General features: G+C 43.6%; 1 protein-coding gene across 2 annotated transcripts in view; it reads left to right on the forward strand.

Moving 5' to 3' along the window:
• The window catches only part of SEC16B (SEC16 homolog B, endoplasmic reticulum export factor), a 60,836-nt gene extending 43,884 nt beyond the window's left edge, over positions 1-16,952 (forward strand). Inside the window, exons 18-26 of one of the 2 annotated variants that reach the window (XM_073011746.1) lie at positions 576-651; positions 2,811-3,110; positions 3,960-4,027; positions 12,089-12,241; positions 12,414-12,512; positions 12,917-13,028; positions 13,157-13,236; positions 15,080-15,178; positions 15,802-16,952. In XM_073011746.1, the coding sequence (XP_072867847.1) occupies positions 576-651; positions 2,811-3,110; positions 3,960-4,027; positions 12,089-12,241; positions 12,414-12,512; positions 12,917-13,028; positions 13,157-13,236; positions 15,080-15,178; positions 15,802-15,873 (1,059 nt within the window). In that variant the 3' untranslated portion in view covers positions 15,874-16,952. The remainder of the gene's footprint in view (positions 1-575; positions 652-2,810; positions 3,111-3,959; positions 4,028-12,088; positions 12,242-12,413; positions 12,513-12,916; positions 13,029-13,156; positions 13,237-15,079; positions 15,179-15,801) is intronic. The other variant, XM_073011747.1, reaches the window with a different exon arrangement.
• The last annotated feature ends 903 nt before the right edge of the window (positions 16,953-17,855 follow it).

Below are 17,855 nucleotides of genomic sequence, written 5' to 3' on the forward strand. Positions count from 1 at the left end.
GCCACCCTTCCCTGAGGCCCCAGAGAATATGTTTCATGACCATCAAAGCTTCCCCATCTCTGCTAGGAACAATGGATCACAGTGGACCAGTGTCACTTTCATGTAATGTGGGGCAATTGCTTAAAAGACTTCCGGGCCTTTTCTTTTTTGTTCTGACAATCGCAAGAGCTGCTGGTTGTAATTGGAACAGTAATTGGAACAGGGCCTCCTCCATTTTCTTTTTCTCATTCTGCTCTGAAGGAAAGAGGAAAGACAGGGTGGATTTTTTGAAGCACACCCAGCCTTACCCCTTCTATCTGCTGCACGTGCCGAGGCCTACAGTTTAGTTCTTTCCATGTGCTCCTTCCTTCAGGGCAGGGTGGATGACTCTGGTCTCCAGCCATCTCTGCCTGGTCTGGGCAGAGTTGGAAGCCCCATCCACATGACCCCCCAGGCCCCTAAGCATACAAGGGTTTCCCTTACCTTGTCATCCCCACTGGAAGTTTCTTTTTGGCTTAAGTTTTGAATCACTTTGTTTCTCTGTTCTTGCTTTTCCTTTGTGCTGCTTAAAAGGAATTTTACTTTATTTTAAATAGCAAAAGATAGCAGGAGACACTGGGGATCCTCATCCTACTCGCTCAGATATTTCGGGAGCCAGAGGAACAACAACAGGTACCCAAAATGATGAACTGAGCATATAATTAGCTGATGCTCAGGATCTGATTCTACGAGACAAAGTAATTTACAAAATCACTCGCCCTTCCCTTCCCAGGGTGCCTGCCTTGCCTGTGTAAATCCACCCCGTTGTCCAGGCGCCTCTTCCACACTGCTCCTGCCAGCCTCACACATCCCCGACACTTCTAAATTCCCTCAGTCTGAGAGCGTCTGCTTCACGATTCAGGTTTTTAAATACCTGAGTGTTTTTTGTGTTGCACTGTATTGTTAGCCAATTCTTTCTCCTATGTTAACTTCTCTCCAGCTGGATACATTTCTTGAGTCCAGAGATTGTGGTTCATCGGTATCATATGTTAGTGTTGGGGATATCGGAAGTCCTTAAGAGTTTTGAGCTGGCAATTGCCAGATGACTGTGGAATAAGTATGTTTCAATGTTTTCACGGCATCTCTACTCTTCCCTTGGGATGCTTCCCAATGGTGGGTTGGCAGGCACCATATCCCTGGTTAACTCTGTACTCTTTCCCCAAGTTCCCCCAGCAGTAGGGTCAGGAAAGGGCCCTCATCTCTTCCCAGCCCTGTGTCCTTCCTCAGGCATGAGCAAAGGGAAGGGAGGGCAGGGCAGGCCTTGGCTTCTGTTTCTCACTGTGTAGCAGGATCTGTAAAGGTGGGGGTGGAGGAGAGCTAGGCTGGGTGCCCGTGGATGTTGCTTCCTCACAGCCCTGGCTCCTGGTGTCCAATGGAGCAGGCGGGTTGGCCACCCATGCCAGTCCTGTGACCAATCATGTTACAGGTCCACACCTTAGTTTATGTTACCAGTCAGGTCTTTTCCAGGGCAAATGTACTCTGATTCTTTAAGAACAAAGCCATGATTTCTGTGAGCTGGTTTGGGTTTTTAGCTGGAAGCTTTCTAAGTTTTAAATACCCAAATCTATTAGGAAGTCCTTAAAGAAGAAATAATTTATCACAAATTAAAAAGATGTGGAGTTAGATAGGATGGTAATTTCAGCCCTCCCAACCCACTGGCTAGAGGCTCAGAGATCATACAAGGTAGTGTTAACTTAAAAAAAAAGGTCATACAATGTGTACATTCGGAAAGGAGACTTTATTTCTTACAAAGGGTTCTAGCCTGCAAGGTGGCCATCCCACAGGCTGGGAAGTATAGCCAGGCACTTTGAGGGAAGGAGAGGTAAGACAAGAATTTAAGTTGAATGGGTTGATCAAACATATGTATTTAACAGGTTATAGGAGGAGCTGTGACTATTCACAAAGGAGGTCCTCACACATGCCTAATGAGCTAACATGCATGTAACACATGATTCATGTTCACCTTGGGGTGGAGACTTATCCTTTAAGCATATTACAATTAGGCCTTACCTGTCAAAAGGTCTTTTCGGGACACAGAAGCACTCAAGTGGGGACCCTCTGTAAACTGGCCAGACCCAGTTCATGGTTGGTAGTCTTCTGATCTGGAGAAAGTTACTGAAATCAGTCTTGTCCAATCACAGCTGTGGTTATGGCTGATGGAACAGAGGCTCATCGAGTCAGCATTTGTGAGCGGAATGAGTTGTAATTGTTTTAACATTGCTCATCTCAAGGCCAGTGCTTGCTGAGCTGCTAGAGAAAAAAACCTCGTGGCCATGAGAACACAGTTTATTTTTAAGGTGCGGGACTTAACCGTTGCCTGGCAGGGCTTTAGGTTCTGTGTATAATTTGGTATCTTATGGCCACCAAGCCATAAGATCTGTTAGTCTAAAGATCTCGGTTTTAACATTAATGCTGGTCAGTTGTGTCTAAACTACAAAAGAGAGGGCGTATAATGAGGGGTGTCTCACCTCCCATCCTGTCATGGCTGGGAACTCAGTTTTTAAGGTTTTTCTGGGGTCCTCTTGTCCAAGAGGGGGTCTGTTAAGTCAATGGAGGGGCTTAGGATTTTATTTTTAGGGTACACTAGTGAAGGAAACAATTCTGTAAACAGCAATGAGGGTGTTACCATCACTCTGTGTTTTACTTGTCATCACGTTCCTGGAAGCCACATTAGATAGCTTGTCCTTGTGACTACTTTCCAAAGAAGACATGAGCAGGACGTTTCTGGTGTGATCAGTATGCAGATGCCACATTTCAGGTCTCACTTCTTTACCTTCATTCTATGTCCTTAGAAAACACTTTCTACCAGGACTTTTCTGGATGTCAAGGCTACTCTGAAGCCCCTGGGTACCGCTCAGCTCCGTGGCTGACACTTGAGCAGACCTGCCTGCCCCAGCCCAGTCCACAGCAGCCCTTCCCTCTCCAGCCGGGCTCCTCCCCAGCAGGAGGGGGTTCAGGGCAGACAGGGGCACCAATGCCTCTTTACTCAGTTCCTGAGATCCACCTACCAGGAACTGGCAGCAGCGTGGCAGTGACAGAGGCCCCTGGAGGAACAGTCTGGGAGGAACCGCTGCAGACACACCTGGGCCCTGGTAAGTCCTGGTAGCTAGGGTGGCCACGTTACGTATAGGGTCTAGATAGGGAGGAAGCAGGAAAGGAAGGTGCTGGGACCAGTCAGAGGAGGTTGGGTTGGAGCTGGGAAAGACACAGATGCGGGGGTATGTGCCTGTTACTGAGGGCCTGCTAGTTTTCAGCCACTCTACTGGTGCTTTGCATATATCTGAAGGAGATTGCTGTCTTCCAGCCCGGTCCGTCTCTCCTCTGGGTACAGCAGGGCAAATGGAGCCACACCTGCCATCCAAATGATTACATAGTTTCTAGGAGAGAGATTACAGGATGGAGAAATAGAGGCCAAGTTCTCTTTCTCCAATCATCCTGAACCCAAAAGCTTACTATCAGGGTCTCCAGCAGAAACCCATGTGTCTGTCTTGGTCCTGAGTGTTTCAGGCTCATCAGACCTTCGACAACAAGGGCTAAGTATGGGTGAGCAATGCTGAGCGATGCCAGGGAGATGCTGGAAGTCACCTAGAATGATTAGATCTCAGACCTTCCAGGATTAGGTCCTGTCCAAGATGGAGGCTCAGATGGAGAGGAAGGTGGTAGAGGATCCCTGTGACCTCGCTTGATGTTGCTCTGATTTCCAAGATTTCCGAAGAGTGGCTGTGGAAGTAGAGGATGAGTTGAACAGCATGTCCTGGGGTGGCTGGGATTGAGCTGAGCCATGTGAGCCTTCTTTGTATTTGTTGTGATTGGCTTGGGCTTATGGACTCGGAGCTTCTGCTGCAGTTAAGAAAGCTGATTGTGTCCCAGTTACTCTTCTTCAGGATAGATGGGAAAAGCACAACTTCCCATTGCTATTTCCATTTCTGTTTGTGACTCAGGAGAGAACACAGTGTCTCAAGAAACCTCCCAGCCTCCTGATGGCCAAGAGGTCATTTCCAAACCACAGGTGAGAGCACACAGCATAAAAGATACCACTGCCCACTCAAACACTTCTGGTTTTTACCAGTTGCCCTGGTTTCTTGGCCACATGCAAGCTCCTTCTCAGCGTTGCAGCAGCTTTCTCTTCCACATCTCGCCATGCCTCTTCCTATACCAACTCCTGGGAGCTGGGCTGGAGGATGTGGTTCTTGTTTACACTCAACGCCACCAACCTGTGTCCACGGGGTGAGAGGGAGCAACTGAGCTGGTTTGTTTTGGCCTCTCAGATCTCTGTTACCTCTGACATCTTCTCAGTGTTACACAAAATGTTTGCCATACCCTGTCCTGCCATGGAAGACTGTTGATATTTCCTTGTTTTAATTTTTACCTGGCTTTATTTCAAAGAAAGATCTGTGGTAGCTGTGACAGTGCCTGCCTCTGTCTTTTCTCCTCAGTTAGGCTCTAAGGTCCTGGAGGTGACCATGTCTGGTGAATCATTCTATCTAGCTCTGATTGAACACACGCCTGCCCTCAGCAAGGGGCAGTGTTGGTCCCAAACCTAAGGCGTTCTTCAGCTTCTCCTGGTTGGAGGGTTACATCCTATAACTTTTTAAAGTAGAAAAACAGGGGTAAAGGTCTTAACAAACTTCTATGGTTTTCTGTTGTTTTTTTTCCTGACTGAAAAGTGGTACATTATTGTTACAGAAAAATCTAAAAGTGAAGTATCATATAAAGATTCAAATATCACTCAATCCAACAGTCAAAGTGCTTTTCTTTTCTTACACTATTTTTCTGTGTATGCATATGTATACACACATATATGTATATCTGTATATACATTATACACATATACATGTTTTTAAATGGCTAAGAACATATGTATGCAAAGCTTTATTTCCTGTTACTTAACACTATATAATGAGATTTTTCTATGTCATTCATAAATATGATTTTTAAAATTATACTTTATGTCGTAGGGTACATGTGCACAACATGCAGGATTGTTACATATATATACATGTGCCATATTGGTGTGCTGCACCCATTAACTCGTCATTTACATTAGGTATATCTCCTAATGCTATCCCTTCCCCCTCTCCCCCTCCAACAACAGGCCCCAGTGTGTGATGTTCCCCTTCCTGTGTCCAAGTGATCTCATTGTTCAATTCCCACCTATGAGTGTGAACATGCAGTGTTTGGTTTTCTGTTCTTGTGATAGTTTGCTGAGAATGATGGTTTCCAGCTGCATCCATGTCCCTACAAAGGACACAAACTCATCCTTTTTTATGGCTGCATAGTATTCCATGGAGTATATGTGCCACATTTTCTTAATCCAGTCTGTCATTGATGGACATTTAGGTTGGTTCCAAGTCTTTGCTATTGTGAATGGTGCCGCAATAAACATACGTGTGCATGTGTCTTTATAGCAGCATGATTTATAATCCTTTGGGTATATACCCAGTAATGGGATGGCTGGGTCAAATGTTATTTCTAGTTCTAGATCCTTGAGGAATCGCCACACTGTCTTCCACAATGATTAAACTAGTTTACAGTCCCACCAACAGTGTAAAAGTGTTTCTATTTCTCCACATCCTCTCCAGCACCTGTTGTTTCCTGACTTTTTAATGATCGCCATTCTAACTGGTGTGAGATGGTATCTCGTTGTGGTTTTGATTTGCATTTCTCTGATGGCGAGTGATGATGAGTATTTTTTCATGTGTCTGTTGGCTGCATAAATGTCTTCTTTTGAGAAGTGTCTGTTCATATACTTTGCCCACTTTTTGATGGGGTTGTTTGTTTTTTTCTTGTAAATTTGTTTGAGTTCTTTGTAGATTCTGGATATTAGCCCTTTGTCAGATGAGTAGATTGCAAAAATTTTCTCCCATTCTGTAGGTTGCCTGTTCACTCTGATGGTAGTTTCTTTTGCTGTACAGAAGCTCTTTAGTTTAATTAGATCCCATTTGTCAATTATGGCTTTCATTGCTATTGCTTTTGATGTTTTAGAGATGAAGTCCTTTCCCATGCGTATGTCCTGAATGATATTGCCTAGGTTTTCTTCTAGGTTTTTATGGTTTTAGGTCTAACATTTAAGTCTCTAATCCATCTTGAATTAATTTTCGTATAAGGAGCAAGGAAGGGATCCAGTTTCAGCTTTCTACTTATGAGCTAGTTTTCCCAGCATCATGTATTAAATAGGGAATCCTTTCACCATTTCTTGCTTTTGTCAGGTTTGTCAAAGATTGATGGTTGTTGATGTGTGATATGATTTCCGAGGCCTCTGTTCTGTTCCATTGGTCTATATCTCTGTTTTGGTACCAGTACCATGCTGTTTTGGTTACTGTAGCCTTGTGGTATAGTTTGAAACCAGGTAGCATGATGCCTCTAGCTTTGTTCTTTTGACATAGGATTGTCTTGGCAACGCGGGCTCTTTTTTGGTTCCAAATGAACTTTAAAGTAGTTTTTTCCACTTCTGTGAAGAAAGTCATTGGTAGCTTGATGGGGATGGCATTGAATCTATAAATTACCTTGGGCAGTATGGCTATTTTCACGATACTGATTCTTCGTATCTATGAGCATGGAATGTTCTTCCATTTGTTTGTGTCCTCTTTTATTTCGCTGAGCAGTGGTTTGTAGTTCTCCTTGAAGAGGTCCTTCACATCCTTTGTAAGTTGGATTCCTAAGTATTTTATTCTCTTTGAAGCAATTGTGAATGGGAGTTCATTCATGATTTGGCTCTCTGTTTGTCTGTTACTGGTGTATAAGAATGCTTGTGATTTTTGCACATTGATTTTGTATCCTGAGACTTTGCTGAAGTTGCTAATCAGCTTAAGGAGATTTTGGGCTAAGACGATGGGGTTTTCTAAATATACAATCATGTCATCTGCAAACAGGGACGATTTGACTTCTTCTTTTCCTAACTGAATACCCTTGATTTCTTTCTCTTGCCTGATTGCCCTGGCCAGAACTTCCAAAACTATGCTGAATAGGAGTGGTGAGAGAGGGCATCCCTGTCTTGTGCCAGTTTTTAAGGGGAATGCTTCCAGTTTTTCCCCATTCAGTATGATATTGGCTGTGGGTTTGTCATAAATAGCTCCTATTATTTTGAGATACGTTCCATCAATACTGAATTTATTGAGAGTTTTTAGCATGAAGGGCTGTTGAATTTTGTCAAAGGTCTTTTCTGCATCTATTGAGATAATCATGTGGTTTTTGTCTTTGGTTCTATTTATATGCTGGATTACGTTTATTGATTTGCGTATCTTGAACCAGCCTTGCATCCCAGGGATGAAGCCCACTTGATCATGGTGGATGAGCTTTTTGATGTGCTGCTGGGTTCAGTTTGCCAGTATTTTACTGAGGATTTTTGCATTGATGTTCATCAGGGATATTGGTCTAAAATTCTCTTTTCGGTTGTGTCTCTGCCAGGCTTTGATATCAGGATGACGTTGGCCTTATAAAATGAGTTAGGGAGGATTGCCTCTTTTTCTATTGATTGGAATAGTTTCAGAAGCAATGGTACCAGCTCCTCCTTGTACCTCTGGTAGAATTCAGCTGTGAATCCATATGGTCCTGGACTTTTTTTGGTTGGTAGGCTATTAATTATTCCCTCAATTTCAGAGCCTACTATTGGTCTATTCAGGGATTCAACTTCTTCCTGGTTTAGTCTTGGGAGAGTGTAAGTGTCCAGGAAATTATCCATTTCTTCTAGATTTTCTAGTTTATTTGCGTGGAGGTGCTTATAGTATTCTCTGATGGTAGTTTGTATTTCTGTGGGTTTGGTGGTGATATCCCCTTTATCATTTTTTATTGCATCTATTTGATTCTTCTCTCTTTTCTTCTCTATTAGTCTTGCTAGTGGTCTATCAATTTTGTTGATCTTTTCAAAAAACCAACTCCTGGATTCATTGATTTTTTGGAGGGATTTTTGTGTCTCTCTCTCCTTCAGTTCTGCTCTGATCTTAGTTATTTCTTGCCTTCTGCTAGCTTTTGAATTTGTTTGCTCTTGCTTCTCTAGTTCTTTTAATTGTGATGTTCAGGTGACAATTTTAGATCTTTCCTCCTTTCTCTTGTGGGCATTTAGTGCTATAAATTTCCCTCTACACACTGCTTTAAATGTGTCCCAGAGATTCTGGCATGTTGTATCTGGTTCTCACTGATTTCAAAGAACATCTTTATTTCTGCCTTCATTTTGTTATGTACCCAGTAGTCATTCAGGAGCAGGTTGTTCAGTTTCCACGTAATAGAGCGGTTTTGATTGAGTTTCTTAGTCCTGAGTTCTAGTCTGATTGCACTGTGGTCTGAGAGACAGTGTTTTTTAATAATTTCTGTTGTTTTACATTTGCTGAGGAGTGCTTTACTTCCAACTATGTGGTCAATTTTGGAATAAGTGTAATGTCGTGCTGAGAAGAATGTATATTCTGTTGATTTGGGGTGGAGAGTTCTGTAGATGTCTATTAGGTCCACTTGGTGCAGAGCTGAGTTCAATTCCTGGATATCCTTGTTAACTTTCTGTCTTGTTGATCTGTCTAATGTTGACAGTGGGGTGTTAAAGTCTCCCATTATTATTGTGTGGGAGTTTAAGCCTCTTTGTAAGTCTCTAAGGACTTGCTTTATGAATCTGGGTGCTCCTATTGGGTATATATATATTTAGGATAGTTAACTCTTCTTGTTGAATTGATCCCTTTACCATTATGTAATGGTCTTCTTTGTCTCTTTTTATCTTTGTTGGTTTAAAGTCCGTTTTATCAGAGACTATGATTGCAACCCCTGCCTTTTTTTGTTTTCTATTTGTTTGGTAGATCTTCCTCCATCCCTTTATTTTGAGCCTATGTGTGTCTCTGCATGTGAGATAGGTCTCCTGAATACAGCAAACTATGGGTCTTGACTCTTTATCCAATTTTCCAGTCTGTGTCTTTTAATTGGACTATTTAGCCCTTTTACATTTAAGGTTAATATTGTTATGTGTGAACTTGATCCTGTCATTATGATGTTAGCTGGTTATTTTGCTTGTTAGTTGATGCAGTTTCTTCCTAGCATTGATGGTCTTTACATTTTGACATGTTTTTGCAATGGCTGGTACATTCCAACATGGAATGGTTGTTCCTTTCCATGTTTAGTGCTTCCTTTGGGAGCTCTTGTAGGGCCGGCCTGGTGGTGAGAAAATCTCTCAGCATTTGCTTGTGTGTAAAGGATTTTATTTCTCCTTCTCTTATGACACTTAGTTTGGCTGGATATGAAATTCTGGGTTGAAAATTCTTTTCTTTAAGAATGTTGAATATTGGCCCCCACTCTCTTCTGGCTTGTAGAGTTTCTGCCGAGAGATCTGCTGTTAGTCTGATGGACTTCCCTTTGTGGGTAACCCGACCTTTATCTCTGGCTGCCCTTAACAGTTTTTCCTTCATTTCAACTTTGGTGAATCTGACAATTATGTGTCTTGGAGTTGCTCTTCTCAAGGAGTATCTTTGTGGCATTCTCTGTATTTCCTGAATTTGAATGTTGCTAGGTTGGGGGAGTTCTCCTCGATGATATCCTGTAGAGTATTTTTCAACTTGGTTGCATTCTCCCCGTCACTTTCAGGTACACCTATCAGATGTAGATATGATCTTTTCACATAATCCCATATTTCTTGGAGGCTTTGTTCATTTCTTTTTACTCTTTTTTCTCTAAACTTCTCTTCTTGCTTCATTTCATTCATTTGATTTTCAATCACTGATACTCTTTCTTCCAGTTGATCGAGTTGCTTACTGAAGCTTGTGCATTTGTCACGTAGTTCTCGTATCATGGTTTTCATCTCTATCAGGTCGTTTATGGACTTCTCTGCATTGGTTATCCTAGTTATCCATTTGTCAAATCTTTTTTTCAAGGTTTTTAGTTTCTTTGCACTGGGTTCATAGTTTCTCCTTTAGCTTTGAGAAGTCTGATTGACTGAAGCCTTCTTCTCTCAACTTGTCAAAGTCATTCTCCGTCCAGCTTTGTTCCGTTGCTGGCAAGGAGATATGCTCCTTTGGAGGGGGTGAGGTGCTCTGATTTTTTGAATTTTCAGCTTTTCCGCACTGCTTTTTCCCTATCTTTGTGGTTTTATCTACCTTTGCTCTTTGGTGATGGTGACGTACAGATGGGGTTTTGGTGTGAATGTTCTTTCTGTTTGTTAGTTTTCCTTCTAACAGTCAGGACCCTCAGTTGCAGGTCTGTTGGAGTTTGCTCGAGGTCCACTCCAGAACCTGTTTGCCTGGATATCAGCAGCGGAGGCTCAGTTGGAAATGCAGAAATCACCCATCTTCTGTGTTGCTCACTTTGGGAGCTGGAGGCTGGAGCTGTTCCTATTTGGCCATCTTGGCGCCCCCTATAAATATGATTTTTAATATTGGCATGGCAAAATTCATTTTATGAAAGTAGCGCTATTCATTCATTTATTCGAAATATTCACTGAGTTCCTACAATGTGCCAGGCCCTGTCACAGGGGCTGGGGTGGCATCAGCACGTCAGCCCAAGCCTTCCCTCAGGTGCTCAAGTCTAGTGGAAGTGACTAAACATAGACAAGTATATGCGCCAGGCGTCTCACTTCAGGGGAGTGGCCAAGGAAGGTGTCACTGAGGAGGCCTTCAAGTGGAGATCAGGATGGAGTATGGAAATGAGCTAGGTGAATATCTAGCGGAAAGGCATTCGAGGCAGAGAAACAGCAGGACTAGAGGCCCTGCAGTGGCTCCCTTGGTGTAGTTAAGGGAGATCAAGGGAGCCACTGTGCCCTGAGAGTGGGGAGCAGTAGGGAGGAGGGCTGAGAAACAAGGCTGGAGGGCAGCAGAGGCAAGCTTACGGGGCCTCCATGACCACAGTAAGGAGCTCGCATTCTGGTTGATTATTCCCATGTTGTCGTTAATCATTGTGAGTGTTGCATCCTTTCCCCTCCCTCCCTCCATTCCTCCTTCATTTTCTCACTCATATATAACACACAGTGCTGGGCATCCTAGTATATAAGCTCTTGTCTATGTCTTGAATCATTCACTTAGGAGAAATTCCTAGAAGGAAAGCCAGACAGCCTACCTTTAGCCTTTGCTGTGCCATTTATGAGCTGGGTGACCCGAGACAGGTTGCTTCACCTTTCTGTGCCTTAGTTTTCTCATATATAAAATGAGATAATAATAGCACCTAGCTCACAGGACTATTGTATGGATTAAATGCATCACTACATATAAAGCCCTTAGAACAGTGCCCGGCACAAAGTCAACACTATATTCATTTGAATAAAAAATAAAGTTTTTTTTCTTTATTTTGCCGAAGTATTTCCTAAGGTTTGTATCAACTGTGTTTTATTGAGAGTGAAAAATGTAAATATTACAGAAAAGGGCAATATGTCATATGACTTCACCTATGTGAGACACATAGAATAGGCAAACTCAGAGACAGAAGTGGAATGGCAGTGACCAGGGCCTGGGGGAGGGGCAGATGGGGAGTTAGGTAATGGGGATGATGAAAAACTTCTGGAGACGGCTAGTGGTGATGGTTGTATGACACTGTGTGTATACTTACTGCCACCGAATTGCACATTTAAAAATAGTTAAAATGGAAAAATTTATTTTGTATCTATCTTACCACAATAAAAAAAAAAGTTAATGTAAAGGGATGTGGGTGTATTTTACCCCCCTCTGGTGCGTATGTTCACAGTTGATCTTGAGCAAGTCTGTTAGGAAATGAGCTCTAAGACGAATTATGTTTGGTGGTTGCTACATTCTCTGTTTTCTTTGGGGGGGCTTGTGGGCCTCTGTGGGGTGTTTTCTGGCCCTCTTCATCTCCAGCAGTAGCAGTCCATAACCCCTGCTCCAGGCCTTGGCATAGTTCTGAAAACTATGTTTCTGGAGAGGCGGCACCACAGACAAAGGTCTGTAAGATTAGGGATAACATAGGCTTGGGCTCTGACCTGCGACCTTCAGCAAGTCATTTTTCATGGCTAAGCCTTCCTTCCTCTTCAGTACAATATGATTCTGAGAGAGAATCCCACCGCTTCTGAGCAGGTCAGGTGAGGGAGTACGTGCAAATGTGTTTGGTAACCTGTCAAGTGCCATGCAAATGTGAGTTCTTTCTTTAATTCCAGACACCGCTGGCTACCAGAGCACCAAGTATTTCTGAGAGTTCCACCAATTCAGCCAAGGAGGATGAGGAGGAGTCCTCCGATGAGGCTGATAAAAACTCTCTCCAAAATACTGCCCGGAGAGGCAAGCTCGGAGATGGGAAGGAGCATACAAAGGTGGAGGGACTTGTTCTTCTCTCCCCGGCCTTCCTCCCCCTGCCATTCCCTTCCTTAAGGGTGGTGCACACTTGGAAGTCTGGGCTCTGACTGTCACATGGGGGCGGGTTAACCTCATAGTCACGGGAGGAAGCAAACCTGCAGGTCATAAAATGTCCTCTTCCCCTTCCAGAGCTCAGGGTTTGGCTGGTTCAGCTGGTTTCGATCGAAGCCCACCAAGAACGCATCTCCCTCTGGAGAGGAGGACTCCTCGGACAGCCCTGACTGTGAGGTGGGCTCTGTGGAAGGGATACGATGCCTCTCTCTGTGGGTCTTTCAGAGGGAGCTGCCTTAGCACCTAGGAGCTCTCAGAGCTAGCACCTGACTCCACCCCAGGCCACACGAGACAGAGGTTTTGTGACAGAAGATGGTGGGAAATGAATTGGTCCTGTGGGGGCAAGGCAGATTATAAAATCTTTAAAAAGTTGGGATGAAGAAATGTAACTTTAGAGGGTCAGCAGGAGGGAGCTAGTGTGGATTACTGAGCAGAAGAGTGGGATGAGGAGAGGGGGTTTTGGGGAGTACCCAGCAGCAGTTTGTGGCAAGGCCGCCATCCTGAGTGTGGCAACGCAAGTGGGTGGGCGTGAATTTGTTAACCACCAATGTCGCCAATGATGCCTTTCTTTCTCTACAAAGCGGGAGACCCCCAGAGCATCTTCTCCCCACCAGGCTGGCCTGGGCCTCTCACTGACACCTTCCCCTGAGTCCCCTCCTCTGCCAGCTCTTAGCGCCTTCTCCGTGGGCACAGGTACCGCCACCTCACGTCCTCTGGGCCATGGGTGGTCCCCTCAGCGCTCCCAAGGGTGGGGGTGCCCTCTGGGAGTGGGGACCCCCAGTCCTGAGCAGAGGAAACAGCTCTGACTCATTGCTTTCCAGGTGGGGGTGAAGGCCGAGGATCCACATCCAGTGGGGGAGCAGCTGCGGGTGCTGGGGTTGGAGGCTTGTCTGGACCTGAGGTGAGCAGCCCCTGGGCTGGAGCCTCAGACCCCAGCAGATGGCTGTGTGTGAGGACTGAACCTTCAGTGTGGACAGTGCTGCCTCCTGGGGAACATGAGGAATGCTTCTCTGCTGTGTTAGTTTGCTCAGGTCGTCATAGCAAAGTACCACGAATGGAGGCTTAGACCACAGAAACCTCATTTCTCACAGTTCCGCAGGCTGAAAGCTGAGGTCCAGGTTTCTTTTGAGGAAAAGATGACCTGGCTTGTGCCTGGCCATCTTCTTTCTATGTCTTCACACGGTCTTTCCTCTGAGCATGTCTGTGTTCAGATTTCTTCCTCTTATAGGGACATCAGTCATGCTGGATTGGGCTGCCAATATGACCTCCATTGATGTTAATTGCCTCTTTAAAGAGCCCATCTCCAAATGTTGTATTTTCATGTTTCTCCAAACATATGTTTTCTGAGGTACTGGGGGCTAGGGCTTCAACACGTGATTTTTTTTTTCTGGGAACACATTTCAACCTGTAACAGCTTCCTCAGGGGAAGCCTGGGGAATTGCCTTTTTACCTGTCCCAGGAAGAGGCAGAGTTCACTGGAGACCTTGTCCAGGGCTATGATAAATTCCTGATGAGTTGTCCACATTAGTATGGATTTCATATCTATTGCTAGGAAAACATTTTTATTTCTTTAAGCCTGGTTAGATAACACTTGTATAATTTTAGGCCTTTTGAAGGTTATATTACTTTTTATGATGGTATCAGTATAATTTATTGAGGCTTTTTCTTTTTGTCAGTATTGCCACTCCAGACCCACGGGTTGGATGTGTCCACTTGAACCATGTTGGCTTGCTTGAGATTCCCTGAGTTCTATTAAGAAATCCTTCTGATATGGTTCTCTTTTAAAACATTTCAGTAGCTTTTGGGGCCCAAGTGGTTTTTGGTTACCTAGAGGAATTATATAGTGGTGAATTCTGACATTTTATTGCATCCATCACCTAAGCAGTGTTGGCATGGATGTGGGTTGTACCTAGTGTGTAGTTTTTTAAAATCCCTGACCCTCCTCCCACCCTTCCCCCTCTGAGTCTCTGAGGTCCATTATGTCACTCTGCGTGTCTTCACGTACTCATAGCTCCCCGCTTATAAGTGAGAATATATGGTTCCTGGTTTTCCACTCCTGTGTACTTCACTTAGAATAATGGCCTCTGGCTCCATCCAAGTTACTGCAAAAGACATTATTTTGTTCATTTTAATGACTGAGTGTATTCCATCGTATATGTATACCACATTTTCTTTACATGCTCATTAGTCGATGGGTACTTAGGTTGGTTCCACATTTTGTAATTGTGAATTGTGCTCCTAGAAACATACTTGTGCAAGTGTATTTTTCAAATAATGATTTCTTTTCTTTTGGGCCGATACCCAGTAGTGGGATTGCTAGATCGAATGGTAGTTCTACTTTTAGCTCTTTAAGGAATCTTCATACTGTTTTTCACAGAGGTTGAACTAATTTACATTCCGACCAGCAGTGTAGAAGTGTTCCCTTTTCCCCACATCCGTGTCAACATCTATTATTTTTTGACATTTTCGTTATGGTCATTTTTGCAGGAGTAAGATGGTGTCTCATTGTGGCTTTAATTTGCATTTCCCTGAAGATTATTGATGTTGAACATTTTTTTCATTTGTTTATTGGCCATTTCTTCTTTTGAGAAATTTCTGTTTATGTCCTTTGGAGAGTCAATAAGGAACTCAAAGAAATCACCGAGAAAAAAACCAAACAATCCTGATGTGCTTCTTGAAAGCCTCAACATTCTGGAATCTGGGAGGCGGGCACTGATGGGATTTTCCATGCTTTTCTATCATAGAGTGTTTCCTTTGAGCTCTGCTCCAACCCTGGTGTTCTGCTTCCTCCACCTGCCTTAAAAGGGACTGTTCCTCTTTACAACCCATCTCAGGTCCCTCAGGTAAGGAAACCCTCAGGGGGAGGGGCTGGCCAGGAGCACAGGTTTTGGATTAAGGAGACCTAGGTTTATCATCCCAGTTTGCCATTTACGATATGTGAGTTCTTGAGCAATTGGAGAGTCTTGAGACTGTCCAAGTCTCAGTTTCCGCATCTGTAAAATGGGGTTAGTAGTAGCTAGCTCACAGATACGTATATGAAGGGCCTGGAACCCAGAAAATGGTCAATAAATGTAGTTACTCTTAATATCGTATTTAAATTTTAATAGTTCTTGAGATGTGGGAGACACAGTCGGTGTTGGCATCAGTAGTGTGGGTGCACTGTCAGTCTGTCCTGGGGATAAAGGGATCATTGGAAACTTTGAGAGAAGCTGAGTTCCCTGTTCCTCAGCAAACTGGGTAGACTTAGCTCTGCTAATGTCTCATTTGGCCTCCTGTCTTTATAAAATCCAATTTCTTTTCACCAGAGTTAGGTGAAGGTGTTGGGTGGAGGTAGATAATTAGAACACAACCTTGGGAAATGTTCTACACAGAGGCTCAGGGTGCCCTAGCTCCATCCATCCAATCAATCCCGGGCAGAGTCATGTTTGGGGCTGTACTCAGTGTAATATTTGTTCTTCTTTTCCAGCTGCCCATGACCACTAGCCCGAATCGGCCAAATCGCCTAGCTCAGCGTCGCTATCCCACTCAGCCATGCTGAGAATAAACACGCGTCCCAGGTTCATCTCCGCAACTTTGCTTGCTCTCCTTTTCTCAATCTCCCCGTCCCTCTCTACCATATTGGGACCCTCAAGAGGTTTGTGTCAGCCCGATGCCTCCACCAGGCACTGAGAAGGCAAGAGGACAGGATCTCTCAAGGCACAGCACAATTCAGTCTCTTAAGATTAGCTTCAGAATGCCGGAAATCGTTTCATCAGGTGGAAGGTCTGGGTCTAATAGCAGACTGCACATGAGTAGAGTGACATGGTGGTGGCACTTATGGTGGTGGCACTTATGGTGATGGCTTGAGAGCCTTGGAGAAATTAGGGCCCTAACAGCTAGAATCAAAGATGGGACCACAGGGCCCTGTAGCAGGAAATGGGAAGCGGGGGAGGGGTAGGAGCTCAGAACAATGTTCTAGACCAACTTGGACTTCTTCCTGTCTTAGTAATAGACCAATACATGGCTCTACTTAGCAAAGTTTTTATACTGAAACTTGATTAGTGCTGCCCTTTATAATTTTCTCTTCAATGATACTTCAGCAGTTTCCCTCTTGGTCCTAGTTTTGTGCACATTTTTTTTTTTAATGTGGTTCAGATTAATTATATTTCTCTCACTTTCTTAGCTGGTCCTATTTTTTCACATTCTGGCATGTGGCTATCAAGTTAGATTGCTCTAGGCATCATATTGTCATGGTAACTACTGAACCTAATGATGCAGATGGATGGCACATCAGTATAATAAATGATGGAAAACGGTTCCTAAAAATTCATCCCTTTCATAAGAGGGGAAGAATGAGTGCCTGATATTGTTAATACCTCCCTTTCTACCTCAGGCCTTTGCAAATTGATGTTCGGAGGGTCACTGGAGTGAGAGGGAGGATGGGGGCGTCTTGGAAATTTCCATTTCTCTTTTCAAACCCAAAATAGGAATGACTCTTGCTGTTTGTCAGATTTGCTGAAAATTGCTCCTCACAAAGAACATTCTTTTGTACATGTAATTGTAAATACAGGTTTAGTACGTTAATGTTCTATAGTTCTGATGTTGATAATAATTAAACCCAGATAATTTTATAGCAAATGCTTGTCTCTGGCTGATTTTTGCAGAGGAAGACAGTACATTGGTGGTCTCTTCCCTGAAGTCTTTCTAATAATGATTTTATTGTGTGATCAAGTGTGAATAGCTGGAAAGAGCCCTTTGTTAATGAAGAATCTAGGGACAGATCCTCTTAACTTCTAAGTCTACTTTAATGTTATTCTTTTTCCAATTTAAAAAATATGAACAAAAAGCTCCTCTGATGCAAGTCAGTCACTTTACTAACTAAACTAAATGTTGTGTGTTTTGTTCCATAAAAAGTTGTTTTAACCTCTTAGATTAAATTAGAAAATGTATGCATAAATGTTTTGCACCTGGAGGGCCCTCAGTAAATGCTGTTCCCCTTTTTTCCTTAAAAGGCTGCTGCTCCTTCAATTTGACATCCAGTGGTGGTGCTGTGGCATTAGTGTGTGAGTTTCACAGGAGCCACACTGCCTAGTCTTGCATCCTGGCTCATCTGCAGCTCACCCTGTAACCTTGGGCAAGGTTACCTCACTGTCTTGTATTTCAGTTTCTCATCTATTTCTCATCTATAAAATTAAGATGATAATAATCATAGTACCTGCCTTATAGGGACACTGCAAAAATTAAATGAGTTAGGCCCTTAGAAATGGGCCTGGTATATGCTAAGTACGGTTGGCCCTTGAACAAACTAAGTTTGAACTGTATGGGTCCACTTGTACTTGGATTTTATTCTGCCTCTGCCTGTCCAAGACAGTAAGACCAACCCCTCTTCTTCCTCCTCCTCAGCCTACTGAATGTGAAGACTATGAGGATGAAGACCTTTATGATGATCCACTTTCACTCAATGGAGAGCCCATATATTTTCTCTTTCTTATGATTTTCTTAATCATGTTTTTTTCTCTAGCTTACTTGAAGAATACAGTA

The sequence above is a fragment of the Chlorocebus sabaeus genome, chromosome 25 (assembly GCF_047675955.1).
Source record: "Chlorocebus sabaeus isolate Y175 chromosome 25, mChlSab1.0.hap1, whole genome shotgun sequence".
Lineage (NCBI taxonomy): Eukaryota > Metazoa > Chordata > Mammalia > Primates > Cercopithecidae > Chlorocebus > Chlorocebus sabaeus.